Below are 14,044 nucleotides of genomic sequence, written 5' to 3'. Positions count from 1 at the left end.
AAATGTACAACACAATCCAAAAACTACAATTTTGAGATGTTTCAGCATTTTTTCTTTAATGACCTGAAATCAAGTCAAAATTCCGTTTGCCTAAGTAAAACCTGACAAAACATTACAGAATGTGGCTCAAGAGCCTTCATCTCACCACATCGCTCCAAAATTTTAAATAAAACTGAGCAGGAAAAAAGAATACCATTCATGGATTATATTCAAGCGTCCGGAAGATTATAAAACAAGAAACAGTGTGCCTTTCTGGGATGTAAGTAAAAAATAAACAAGTGAAAGACTACGCAATGGATCATGATTTTGAATGGTAAGACTGTACAAAGAACAAAGTATTATCTCGCATTGTAGAAGCTTCCACAGTGATGAACAAAAACCAGTTCCCTTGTTGTCCATAAATATTCAATATATGGAATCAGTGTGTGTGTTAATTTATCCCAGTAACATGAGGTGAAGGCAACTCAATCCTCCTCCTCTTCCTCCTCCTCCTCTTCGTCTCCATGACTGGGCCCTTCTAGCGCCCCCTGTTGTCGTACATGCTCAATGCTGACGATACCCGTCAAGATGGCATAGCCCAGCATTGCACCGAAAGCAAACAGGACTGACAGGATCTGGTTGCGTCTTTTATGTGGCTCACTGTCAAAGTCACTACTGTCTGAATGGACAGACACCTTACGATTGGGGGTGTCTGAAAAGGAGACATAACACAACAGGTGAGGACAATTCTGACAATGGAAAACAGAAAACAAGGAGTCATCTCCCGCTAAACCTAATATCTGGTGAAACAATTGAACAGGATATATAAATCCCATCCAACATATTCCAATGTGTAGAATATTTTTCTAGCAAGGCGAGGACACTCAGGTCAGTTCTAAAATGGACTTTGGGCCTGTAGAGGTTTGGTGTTGGCCGTCTCACCTCGCCCATCGGAGGGGAAGTAGAGAAGCAGGATATTGGAGCAGTAGAGCCGCAGGTTGTCCAGCGAGTTCAGATGCTGCTGGAGCTTTGCGTTGGGCAGTTTGATCTTCAGCAATGGAGCCAGGTGACCAAACACATAGGCATCTAATGAGGATGGGCTGGATTTGCAAAAGACAAGCAGCCTTTGTCAGTAATATCACAGCATAAAAAAGGTGTCATTTTGAATTCACAACACTTGCACTGACCACAAATATCTGACACGCCCCATTATTCTAACATTAGGTAGCCACATACCACATCATTTGCCTGAGCTAATCTAGCATTTAAGCTTCCACAGTTTAGCGATGAAGCCACTTACGAATCGCCGAAGAAGAACTTGTGTGAGCCGAGGCGCTGGGAGAGCAGGGTCATGCACTCCAGGGCGTCCTGGTAGAGCTGGGGGGGGGGGGGGGGGGGGGGGGGGAGCACAACACCCGGACAACCATCAGCATGAACACCCACAGGCATTCACTGCCTGGACACTTATATTTGCACTCTGAAAAAATTCAGTCTTCAGCAAGCGAGGGAATTGATTTAAGGGGTCGTCAATGGGGCCCCATCACAATGCAATCTGTTCATTACACAGACCTGAATTATGGCCGTGTATAGTATCAATGCAGACATGTTGCCCGTATAATCACAGAGCTGGACGAGAGGAGAACACCACCTTTTATTATCAACCACTCCACTCAGTAACGTGGTTGCCATAGAGATGAACCGTCTGACCCACTTACCATGTATTGTGAAAACAAAGGGAGTGTTTTGGTTTCTTAGGCTTTATTAAATGACTACGGCCTTTGGAGAAGAACCTCATAAAACAGGGTGGCCAAATACCAAGTCTGTAATCCCTCTCTGGACGTTTATTTTTAATCAAAATCCCATCCCTTGGCCGAAACAGGTCATTTCGTTCAATCTGTTAATTGAAAACTAAGTCAAACTACATCCATTTTCACTTAATTCCTCGGTCGACACCTTCTCAACTTCTGGCGTCATCTGCTACTTCTCAACTTCTGGCGTCATCTGCTCATCCCTTCCAACCGAAGGGTGTTGTTTAGCCTTTGTGTCATCTCCTCTAAACGCTCAGAACTCTCAAACTATACAGTTTGTCCGTCATCTCCAGCCCTACGGACCCTCGTTTTCTAGCCTTCTCTCTCTGGTCTTCCCACAGCCATCTCCATAGCCCTTCACCTCTCCCTCTCACCTCCTTCTCCAGTTGCTCCCCAGGCTCCAGGAGGGAGTCTCCCCTCACCAGCCTCAGCTTCTCCAGCTGCTGGCTGTGCATTCGGCTGGGCAGCAGGAAGTTGAGTGGGAACGGGATGTGCTCAGCATACCAGCGTCGCGTGACATCAACGTAGTTTTTGGAGTCCAACCACTGTGTGTAGATCTAAGGAGAGGATTGGGAGCGAGGAGGGTGAATATAAGCAGGCCTTGGTGACCATAGATGTGTTTTTTTTAAGATACACAATCAAGATTTGTGTTCTCTTAAACTTGCCACCAGGTTGGGATTTACGCTTTCCACTAAATAACCACTCTAACCACACGCTCTGCACAAGTGTGCTTCCCACAAGTGAACGCAGCTATATAACAGACCCAATCGTAAGTCGTTTCCTAATCGTAAGTCCATACTGCTGCTCAACTCCCAAGGGGTCACCAACACAGATGGAAGGGTCACCACAGGGGTCGCCAAAGGTACTTGAGTCTCTTCCGCTTGTTTCCAGATGCATCCCTGTCCCCCAGAGACACCTCGTCTGTCATGTAATTATCCCCTCTTTTACACAGGAAGACAGGCACTTTTTTACAGGACACGCGTACATTTAAACATACAAGGTACATTTAAATAGGATTCTCCTCAGGGCCGGAACAGGCCATGCAAACGGACTTGTCTTTGAGATGGCCACATAGGGATCAACGTTATCCTGATCATTTCTTTATTGAACTTAGAGAAACGTTTCTTATTCATCTGGCACAAAACTCACCTCAGACTTCTCTCTCACTTCTATTAAGGCATGATGAGTAAACTCCTTCCATTGTCTTGGCAAGTATACATTAAACAAGTCTGGGACAGTGACCTCCAATAAAACATCTTTCATTTTCAGCCTTCATAATGAATTGCAAACTGACGCTAACCTTGAGCAGGACCCAGAAGGTAATGTCAGGTTGGTCCAGAAAGGTAACGTCTATTATGAGAGGACATTTTCCCCTCTTTTTCAGTGACTTGAAAGCATTCCTGTATCCACGGGGGTGCCTCTTTCAACTCCTCCCCCTGGCACGGACTGAAAGGCCTTAGACCTTTGATATTTTTATCATCATCAACCACCGCAGAATGGCGATAATGGGAATGTTAAGGGATTATTTATTTAGCGTTTGTGCCAAACACTGTACCCAGCCATCAGTCTGTTGCACTAGCCTAGGCACACTTTGATAGCCGTCCTTCTATTCACACATTACCGTTGTCTCTCTCTCTCCTACATGGTATGTGGCTTACCCTGTCGACAGACAGAGAAAACACACACACATTCACACCACTTACCAAAGCAGGCAGCAGCTTCTCCTCCAGTAGAGACACAAAGGCCAGTGTGTCTGCTCCCTCCTTGGCTGAGAGGTCATAGTCAGCGTTGTATTTCTGAAAGGTAGGTGGTAGAAGAAGGGAATTTCAGATGTCAGGAGGGAGGGTTGTGGATTCAAGTATGGAGGCTTGGAGAACCAATACCTCCTCTAAGACAAACACAGACAGGTTAGACCACACTCACATTCTGCTTGGTAAAAGCTACAAGATCATAAACAGTAGTAGGTTACACAAAACCATCTGTACCAATATACTGCAGATGTAGTAACTGTGAAAACGAACTGACTTTAAGGAGGACCGTATTGCAAGTTTCATCTTTCCCTTAGTTTACCCATTCGTGCTACAATTTCTTTGTGCTAACATCCAAAAAGATAATGTCGCTACACAACAGGATTATTGCCATCTGGGTTCAAAGAAGCGTTGCCTTCCATCCTTGGTACACTTTCTCTTGGCCAAATCACATTACCCTTGAACTCTTTGCCAGAACCCACTTACCAAAAACCTTCCTGCCAAGGCAAACGAACAAACCTCGTATTTAACCCCATATGCAACGATACAAATGAACTGCTAACTTGTTAGTGTCGATATACTAATGTGGGGCCAATACAGGCCCACACTACATGCAATTGCTGTACACTAAACATAGAAATTCAGTCAGGATATGTCAGACCAGTTACATGGCATTAGTCTATGTGCCATGTCTTTTCCATCCCCTCAAGCACAAAGCTCAGTCTCATTTACCATAAACCACCATAACAACCTACGCAATAAACTTTAACAACTAACCGAAAAACCACCTACTACAAACCATTACCCACCATGGTGAAATCTAGTCCTGTTATAAAGTGAGAAATCACATTAAATTCACACCCATCAGACACCTGTTTGTTATCAAAATCATCTCTTAGCCACGTGCAATAGTAGTACACGCGTGGTTTCTGGTGAGATGCAACAGATTTGGAACGTTTACTCTACTTCCTGTGAAGAACGGTGGGCATTTTCACCTGTTTACAAATTGTTTATCAATTTGAGTGTGTTAACCTTTTTTTTTTTTTTACTAACTAACCTGTTTTCTGAGGTGAATGATAATACTGCTTGGCTTCGAGATACTGCCTTCTTCTTTGGCCTTCAGCGCTGGTAAAACACCTGAAACAAGACCAATGTAGGATGTAAACATTTAAACCTGAGTGGTTTGAAAAACTGAGGAAGACCTTGAAGGTTGTTGACAAAAAAAATAAGTAAGAAAAATATCAGGTGTTCTGGGACCCTGGGACTCTGTGACCTTAACACCATGACCTGTGACTTTGTTGTAATCAAGTGAGAAAAAAAGGTAGAGCTAGCTTCCTGTCCTCATAAATCACAGGCTACCCTCCCTCCCGCCTTTCCTCTCCCTCTCCGGATCAGTACAGCTACAGCCACTGACTAAGGTTTATTTGGATAATCAAGTGATAAGTGACCCAAGTTGTGATTCTATGACCTCTGTGTTTGTGATCTTTTTTGTATAGAACAGTACATGGTCAGTATAGTGTGCAAAAATCTAAAACTAACTACAACTCCACAGAGTTACAAAATGAAGAACGTAGACTGGAGTTACCTGTCGGGCTTTTCCAGGGGTTGGTGATCTTGTGGACTCTGAGTGGAGCACCAGCAAATTTTGCATATGCCTGGAAGAGTGTCACAGCAAAGCAACTAGATGAGTATACTAGTTTTTATTTTATTTTTACTTACAAAAATTTTTTATGCCTCAATAACTGTGAGTCTTTAGGCTTGAAACCCTGTATCTATACCACAAAAACCCAGTGTGAAAATGAAAACACTTCTATCAGACGTCCGTGAGGTTGATAATGAGTTGCAGGATTCCCGACCAGCCAAGACACAGGAATACATTAATCGCTCAAAGTCTAAGCACACAACCCTGGGGGGTGAAGACGGCCCCTTTAAAGACAGAAGATTCTTGTTAGGGAGACTCAAACTGAAGGATTATCTAGGATTATCCTCATTTAACGAGATTTAAAGCAAACAGTGCAACGTAACCCTTCAGGCACAACACTGGCGGGGCAAGTATCTCTTTTTAGTTTTCCACTCTTTAAAACCTCGAGACCCATAAACCAACAAAACAAAACTACCAGTACCACTTGGTATTCTAGTTTTTGGAAATTGAGGAAAGGGACATATCTAAAATGTTGAAATTCATACCAGATGGATTTAAATCAAAAACACATGTCAATCATCCCTTCAGCCCACAATCATCCTTCCTGCCTACAGAGGAAGTCCAAATCTGTCTGGGGGTGGTAGATTTGGGGGGGGGGGGGGGGGGGGGGGGGGATTGAGAACCATATAGATTGACGAGGAGGAAGGGTGACAAGGCCGTAGGTCATCTTCCTTGGATACAAGCCCCCTTCTCTTCCCCGAGCAGCCAGGAAACCGCAGCCAACATCAAACCCAGATCTTGTCATTGCCCGCGGGACAGTTGTACTGTGAGGGTACTAGTCCTAGCACTACAGTGACAAGGCTCAAACTTGGAAATGCTTTTAGGACTTTTTTGGAAAGTTGGGTATGTATTTTGCACACATGGCTATAAACACCTTCAAAGTATCATACACAAAATAGAGGCCGTGTACAAACAAATTACAACCAATAGGCTTTATATTGACTACTTGAGACACACAACTTAATGCACATGTCATGAATAAGACCTGTAGTCACATAACCCTGAATACGGTTCTGAAATAGAGTGGCTTGATAAAATGATGTCCTGTCAGTGGTGTCTTTGCGGCTCGTATACCATTGCAAAGCAGCCCCCAAACCACAGTGGTTGCGTAAAGATTATAAACAGCAGTCAGTTCACGACACCATGACATCCCATGAAGGGATGTCAACCAGTCAAAGCACGTTGACAAGCAAGCCCAACAGGCAATCCACCAGGACTTCTGAAAATACCTTATTTTAGCCCATGACCAAGATTAAATATTAGTAAGAGCTACAATGCAATACATAAGTCACCCACTTAGCTTTATGCTGTGCTTTTCTTCCATACAAATAAGCCAGGGTCACTTCCTGTGTGATCCTTAGTAACAGAGGTGTTTAGAAAACATTCCACACCACCAGCTTCTCTCACCGTGTATGTGGGGGGGGGGACATGTCTGTTTTGCCTGCCAAGGTGTGTCCTGTCTCACAGACTTGCTTGAAAATGCACAGTTGACATTTTATTAAATGACCAAGCCAGTAGGCCTAGGTGATAGCTGAAAGGTACTGTAAGATACTCTAGTAATGTGGTTGAAATGATGCTGATGAACAGCAAAGACATTATATTTTATACTACCCAGACTACTTAACAATGGTGGTAGTATGTGTTTTAGACAGCTGTGATGCACACTGAGATCACTCACACAACAGGACACAGAATCCGAGCAGTTATAACAGGCTGATGTCTAGCTGCAGCAAAGGTCCCTGGCTCTGACAAAGCACGTTAGTATCACTGTAGGTTAGCACTGCCTTTTCAGTCACATCTTAACATTAAACTAACTGCTTACTACTATACTATGATTGAAGTACCAGGCTATTTGCGCAGGGAGAATAAAGTAAGCCTGAGAATAATTAGTCTATTATCCTAGGCTAGATATCTATGATGAGTTTCCTGGATTTTGTTTATAGATGATCTCACTACCCATCTGGTCATTTTAGTAACACATTAGGCTGATATTTAGACTTTGTTTAAATATTTGTCTTTATGACCTCATATATAAGTCTTTGTTTAGGTAACACATTTAATAAATCTGGAGAGAAAGAAACATGATTTAGGTGCGACTGAAAGAAATGGTCAAATGTACATGATAAAGAGGTAATTTTATGTGGACAAATGTTTCACTTAAGTAGGAATAATTTTTGAAAGCCTATTCGTGGTAACAATTGATAACAACATGCCTATGTGTCAAATGTACGCAAGGCAAATAGTTGTCCAGTACAAATTACAAGTATGAAGATTGTAGGAAAATAACGTTAGAAGTTGAGAGTCAAAGAATGAATGGATGCCATATGAAAGTATCTGAGTTAGCTTACAATGATAGCTACAGCTAGGCCTACTGCCAGACAGCTAGCTACAGTTGTACTAGCTAGCTACTTATTGAGTTTAGCTACTTGTTGGCTACAGAGTACTGTACCGTCAATTATAACTTAAATACGTTTAAACTAGGAATATTAGCTACATTAATTTCCCATTAATAATTTTCTGTTTCTTAGCTAATCAGTTAGTTATGTGTACTGGCCAACAACCAAAACAGGCACGTTTGCAATCTGACAAGCACATAATTTCGTTTCGATTTGAGTTGGCAAATTCATTCAATTCAGCCAAGTAGCTAGACTAGTACAACGAAGGAGCTGCAGTTGGTTCAACTGGCTAGTAGCTAGCTAGCTAGGTCATATCACTCCTCTGACAGGACAACAGGTTACCGTGGTTGATTAGATGGAGGATCGACATGGGGTAACAATCTCTTGTATATGTAATCAGAACTTTAGTTTCTTACCAAGACGGTTAAACAGTCTGTATCTACAGAGGGTAAACCCCAATCGCCTTTCCAACAGTACAACTCCAAGGGGGCAGCCATCTTACTTTGACTAAATGACCTTTCACTCGGAAGCTGTTCCCTTCGCGTGTCACATTAGCTACCAATGACAACAAATTGAGATTTCCTCAGCAACGGTTAAGGCTGAGTTGAGAACTGTTTTTCCAACTGTTTTCCCAAAGAGTAGAGTGATATTTGTATTGTGTTTCAAACAAGTTATCTATTCACTATTTAATGATTCACCCACCAAACACGAAATTGTCCCATATTTCTTGTCTTTTGCAGTTTGTCCACTTTCTCTACCTGAGCCACTAGGTGGCATCCTCTACAACCCTGTAGCCTAGACTGCTTGAAATAGACACCAAATATGCATAGCTTATTTGGAATATATAGAAATTAAACTAAATACAGTAGACTACCCTACTTATTTATGTAAAAAATCAATAACAATAATCTTGGTTTGCTATGGAAACATTTGGTTCAACAGCAACTCTGTTTGCATCCCAACCCCATCTTGGGTCATTGGCCGACTGGAGGAGTCATTTGGGTGGATATAAATACTGTCTGAGAAATGTAAGCAAAGGTGCATTTTTATTTGACTACTTGTACCTATTGTAGATTGATTGAAAAGTATGCTGATGAGTCATCAGTGATGACAAGCACAGATGTCAAAGAACTTTCTTTGAAACCAATCCTTCTCTACACTGTTTTCCCTCGTATGTTACAGGACTGGTTACAATACATTAAAGTGGTGGTTATTTTTTGCTGTTTGGGTGAATTTATTAAAAACGAAACTAAAACTCAGTCAGGCTGAATGACTAGGCTACAAGTCATTTGGGACACTGAAGAAAACAATTGTTATGGGCATGTGAACGTTATGTCTCAATTGTCAGATAAGAGAATAGACAATTTAATGTATATTCTAAAGGTCAATCTCCAATCCTACTTGGTAACATATTTTTGACAACTCTTTCCTATAAGATAAATGGTCAGCAATTCACTTTTTATTGTGATAATTATGGTTTACATTTACATGTACTGAAGTCATCTAAAAGTAGTTAAGGTATGTCAAACCCATCAAGTAGCCTAGTGTTGGCAAAGGTCAAACAATTAGATTAGGAGATTGTGAATCATGGAGTCAAATATTTCACTCTGCTTCTCTTTAGGCATGTCCCAGGCTGATTGGCCTGCTGTGTCACACCTTCAAACCACACCTAAAGGACCCCATAAAAACACAGGTTTCTCACCTGTGATCCTATTTGGATCCTCATACATATCCTGGAGGCTACAGACTTGTGGTTAAAGTGATAAATGCTTGTTTTTCAATATTGATTGAGTTATTAATATTTTATCAAGATGGTGCAACATTCCAGTCACATATGGAGGATTACCCAATGGTTGTTGTTGTTTGCTATATCAGGTAAGAAAATAAATATATGACTATTATTTGCATTTAAAATAAATAATGTCCTGTGTGTATTGCAAACAAAATTGTGACTGTATTTGGAGAATATTTTTAATTTACAAGACTGGCTTCTACTCTAAGGATGTATTATACATAGTTACATTAAGCAAAAAAGTTTAACAAATAAAATAGTCAAAATCAGTTTGAATACATTTTTATGAGATATGAAAAATGTGTTATCGCATTGTCCTTTCCTTAAGAATTTGTCCTTAATGTATGTAGAGTTCTTTAGATTTGTTAAAATAGTCGGCCTTTATAACATGCCAAATGTGTAAGAAATGTAAATCAATCTCCACAGAGAAACTTTAGCATTCTTCAAGCAAGTCTATGGGTTGTTCTAACTAATTGTGACAAGACAAACCCAGGAGCGGCTGCATAAAATACCACTAATTTAAACATTGAATTGAATTGGGGGATCCATGATCGCTACATTGACATTATACCAGTTATCAGATATGCAGGGTTTCTGGTAGTAAAACATTAGTTTTACATGTAATTGTCTACGCTATGATACTAATCTTAAATTTTTGTAGAACCACGTTGTTTGTAATTAATACAATAAGAACATCTAATTATTCTCATTGACTCCCAAAGGAACTGTCTCTGCTAGTTTTCTTCCTCGGTATCCCCGTGCCATAAGTCCATCACCATCACCTACACCTGTCAGGGCATACTATCTGAACATTGAAATCATCAATAGGGTGTTCAATGACACTCTGCTGGATACCAGTTCAAAGGACTACATCAAGATGAGAAGCGAAGTCAGTGCAGAGGTAAGGGGATTAGTACTTAAAATATAGGGGAAAGTGTGTACTGTCTTAACTTTTGATTATGTGTTGGACCACATATAAAGTTGGAAGAACAAAAAACAACACAAATAATGAATTTTGCTGTCTAAATGCTTTTGTCTTACAGCTTAACAATGTCTATAATTGCTCACAATGTTCTACAAACACATTCTATGGTGGTGCTCAGAAAATGACCTTCAGGTACTTTACGCACATATTCAAAACTATTTTCAGACATCTGTATGTCCTCAACGCATTGTATGTGTAATAGTGTATTATTATGTGTTAATGACATCAAGATAAAATGCAACAGCTATTTGCATTAACAAGAGCCTTTGTGTGTTTTCTGTTGAGTGCTGTCCTATGTACTATACTCAAGTATAGGGCTTTCTAACATTGAACTTTTTCTTTACCTTCACAGCAAAGGATCAGTAATAGCCACATGCACTGTAGTGTTCTACACAGCAAATATCAATCAATATGTCGTGAAGTTTTTGTTTTTAAAGAGTTTACAAGACAGCCCTCCAGCAGTTCTCCAAATAAACGCAACTTATACACAGGGTAAGGTCTTAGTTGTGTTTAGTAGGTACACATGTATAATTTGCAGTAAAAAAAATCATTTGTGTACATCAAGTCGTTAAGTGCTGTATGTTTATATGTATGTGTATGTGTATATTTTTTTTCTCCATGCTCAGATGCAGTAACACCATATCCAGTGCCAACGACCAAACCTACCACTCCTTTTACAAGAACCACAACCCCTGCAACAACTTCCACCACTCCTCTCACTACAACTACAACCCCTGCAACAACTTCCACCACTCCGCTCACTACAACTACAACCCCTGCAACAACTTCCACCACTCCTCTCACTACAACTACAACCCCTGCAACAACTTCCACCACTCCTCTCACTACAACTACAACCCCTGCAACAACTTCCACCACTCCTCTCACTACAACTACAACCCCTGCAACAACTTCCACCACTCCTCTCACTACAACTACAACCCCTGCAACAACTTCCACCACTCCTCTCACTACAACTACAACCCCTGCAACAACTTCCACCACTCTTCTCACTACAACCACAACCCCTGCAACAACTTCCACCACCACTCCTCTCACTACAACTACAACCCCTGCAACAACTTCCACCGCTCCTCTCACTACAACTACAACCCCTGCAACAACTTCCACCACTCCTCTCACTACAACTACAACCCCTGCAACAACTTCCACCTCTCTTCTCGCTACAACCACAACCCCTGCAACAACTTCCACCACTCCTCTCACTACAACTAAAACCCCTGCAACAACTTCCACCACTCTTCTCACTACAACCACAACCCCTGCAACAACTTCCACCACTCCTCTCACTACAACCACAACCCCTGCAACAACTTCCACCACTCCTCTCACTACAACCACCACCCCTGCAACAACTTCTAACGCTCCTCTCACTGCCACTACAACTTCTACAACAATTTTGCCTAATACAGCCCCACATATTGTCCCAACAACTACAATAAACATAACCCCAAACATTTCCACTCCCAACATGACATCAACAACGACTACAAAAAATGTGATTAATTCTTCAACAACAGCTTTAAACACTGTAGATCCCTCTTTGGAAAATACTACTCAGGGAGCCAATACCACTACAATGAGCACCTTACCTTTTGTTACCAGTAAACCAAGTGGAAAGAATAATAATACTAAACCTTCAGCAAAGCCTACCCCAGGCACAGACTCAAGTTCACAAGCCAGCCCTGCAGCAGGAGGAGGTGGTGGAGGTGGTGGTGGTAGCAACTGGGTGCCAGGATGGGGTATTGCTCTGCTGGTGTTGGCAGCTATCATCCTGCTGCTACTCATCATAATCTTCATCATGTTGGTGAGTAACCCATTACTTAATTTGACACTTTAGTATCCATTTGCTGTGCAGGTTGAAATGTAGTCTATTCTCAAAGAGGATTTGAGACCTTAAAGTTGCTCTTTGCTTGCCTCTCAGAACCTGAAGAGGTTTTCAAACCCCACAGATGAAATAATAGTTGTTTTTGTATCAAGACCATATTCCAACACTAGCCAGAATTAAAAAATGAAAGAAAAATCTCACTTTTCTTTTTACAGGTGGTGAGATGGTGTTGCAAGAAAGAACCAATATATTCTGATGAAAAGGTCGTCCCTATGGATTCTCCACCCCTTCCCTATGCCCCCAATGCCCCTGTACAACCCACTACCATTGTAAGTCTACCTCTGTACCTGAAATATTAATCAGAGATATTTCAAAATGAATATTTTTGTATCCATTCGTTTTTCTTGTTCACCTGTATAGTTGTGGTATGGTTGTGTCTTTTTAAATGGTTTAGAACTTGTGGTAACTATAAATGAACATACAATTAAACAGATTATTCACAATAATCATAGAACATTTACAAGAATAATTACCACAACTAAATGAAATATATGTTTACGTACGAGTGAAGTTTCTTTTCAGAGTAATCAAATGATTTGGATGTTAGTGCTTCGGTGCACATCAAGGCAACTGCTGTACATTTGACTATTAAATATGACTAAAACAATGGTTTACCACTTTTGCGATTGTAAAACACAACTGAAATATCTCTCAACAGGAAGACCCACATCAACCCAAGAAAAACAGAACAGGCATGTATGTGGTCAACCCCTGAAATTAAGGACGAAGAGAAATGACATAGCAACAGGTACCCAGATCCAACACAACCCACATCATGAAATCAGTTTGAATTGATTGACACTGTTAATTCAATCGAGATCCGCCTTCGTGATTTAAGTACTAGCAAATGTTTATTTCTGAACGTGCTCTATATTTAACAATGACAGCAATATTTAGCTTACTCTCTTAGATATTTACATTTTGCATTATATCTCATTTATTTATTTATCAGGCGTTATTATTCCAAACCGAGGTACAAATAGTGCATAGAAAGTTATTACAACAGAACACACACTAACTATATTGGTGGGACAAAAGAAATGCAATATGAAAAGAGCCAGATATCTTTTCCGACCAAAGAGGTTAACAGGAGGACAATACCATAATAAATGGGCAGAGCAAGCCCTTTCAACTTAAGTAAACAAAACTAAACCTTTTAGACCACAGCTATGCGATATGAATAGCAGGTCAGAGGTATTACAGTAATAAAATAAACAAAATCCATAAATAGGGTTGAAAAAATTGAGGTTCCCTATTTACGTATGCAGTTGATTCTTTATTTAATGTACTTTACATATGTCCAACTGATCAGAGGTCAAAGAGGTCTGTACTTTAATTGATCATGCTGTCAAAGCATTTATACTGTGCTACTCGAAGTACACTGTTGAAGAGAGCAACTGTGGAACTCTTCCTGGACACTATTATATTCAATAGTGATTAATAAAGCTATATTTGCATTTACGTAAAAGATTTACGTTAGCAATTTTGAGCCAAATATAAATATTCAATTAGAATTATCAGGGATGAGAAATAGCAAAATAGTACAAATATTTTTGACAACACATAAAGTAAACATGAACATCTTAAAGTTAAGGTTAAGACTAACATTTGTGGGAGGTACAGTACAATCAAGTATAACAGTACAATGTATGTTCCTTGCTTCCTTGTTGTGATTAACATGTTTTCCCTTTGTTTCATCATTTTTTTCTCCCAAGGAAAACTCAA

General features: G+C 40.5%; 2 protein-coding genes across 2 annotated transcripts; one reads left to right on the top strand and one right to left on the bottom strand.

Annotated features, from left to right (window-relative positions):
* Positions 1 to 12: 12 nt before the first annotated feature.
* On the bottom strand, positions 13 to 8,193 carry LOC124467031 (metaxin-1-like). The gene is made up of 8 exons (XM_047019103.1): positions 8,050 to 8,193; positions 5,121 to 5,190; positions 4,593 to 4,672; positions 3,491 to 3,583; positions 2,162 to 2,344; positions 1,280 to 1,356; positions 922 to 1,079; positions 13 to 691 (listed from the first exon to the last, which is right to left on the bottom strand). The coding sequence occupies exons 1-8, from the start codon at positions 8,128 to 8,130 to the stop codon at positions 465 to 467; spliced, it is 969 nt and encodes a 322-aa protein (XP_046875059.1). The 5' UTR covers positions 8,131 to 8,193; the 3' UTR covers positions 13 to 464.
* A 151-nt stretch (positions 8,194 to 8,344) lies between these two features.
* On the top strand, positions 8,345 to 12,101 carry LOC124467032 (histidine-rich glycoprotein-like). Its single transcript, XM_047019104.1, has 7 exons — positions 8,345 to 8,661; positions 9,255 to 9,326; positions 9,445 to 9,508; positions 10,148 to 10,326; positions 10,469 to 10,542; positions 10,763 to 10,902; positions 11,037 to 12,101. Exons 5-7 carry the CDS (start codon positions 10,495 to 10,497, stop codon positions 11,644 to 11,646), a joined length of 798 nt encoding a protein of 265 aa, XP_046875060.1. The 5' UTR covers positions 8,345 to 8,661; positions 9,255 to 9,326; positions 9,445 to 9,508; positions 10,148 to 10,326; positions 10,469 to 10,494; the 3' UTR covers positions 11,647 to 12,101.
* The last annotated feature ends 1,943 nt before the right edge of the window (positions 12,102 to 14,044 follow it).

The sequence above is a fragment of the Hypomesus transpacificus genome, chromosome 4, assembly GCF_021917145.1.
Source record: "Hypomesus transpacificus isolate Combined female chromosome 4, fHypTra1, whole genome shotgun sequence".
Taxonomy (NCBI): Eukaryota; Metazoa; Chordata; class Actinopteri; order Osmeriformes; family Osmeridae; genus Hypomesus; species Hypomesus transpacificus.
Note: the sequence above shows the minus strand (reverse complement) of the source record. Positions and strands in the feature narration are given on the sequence as shown.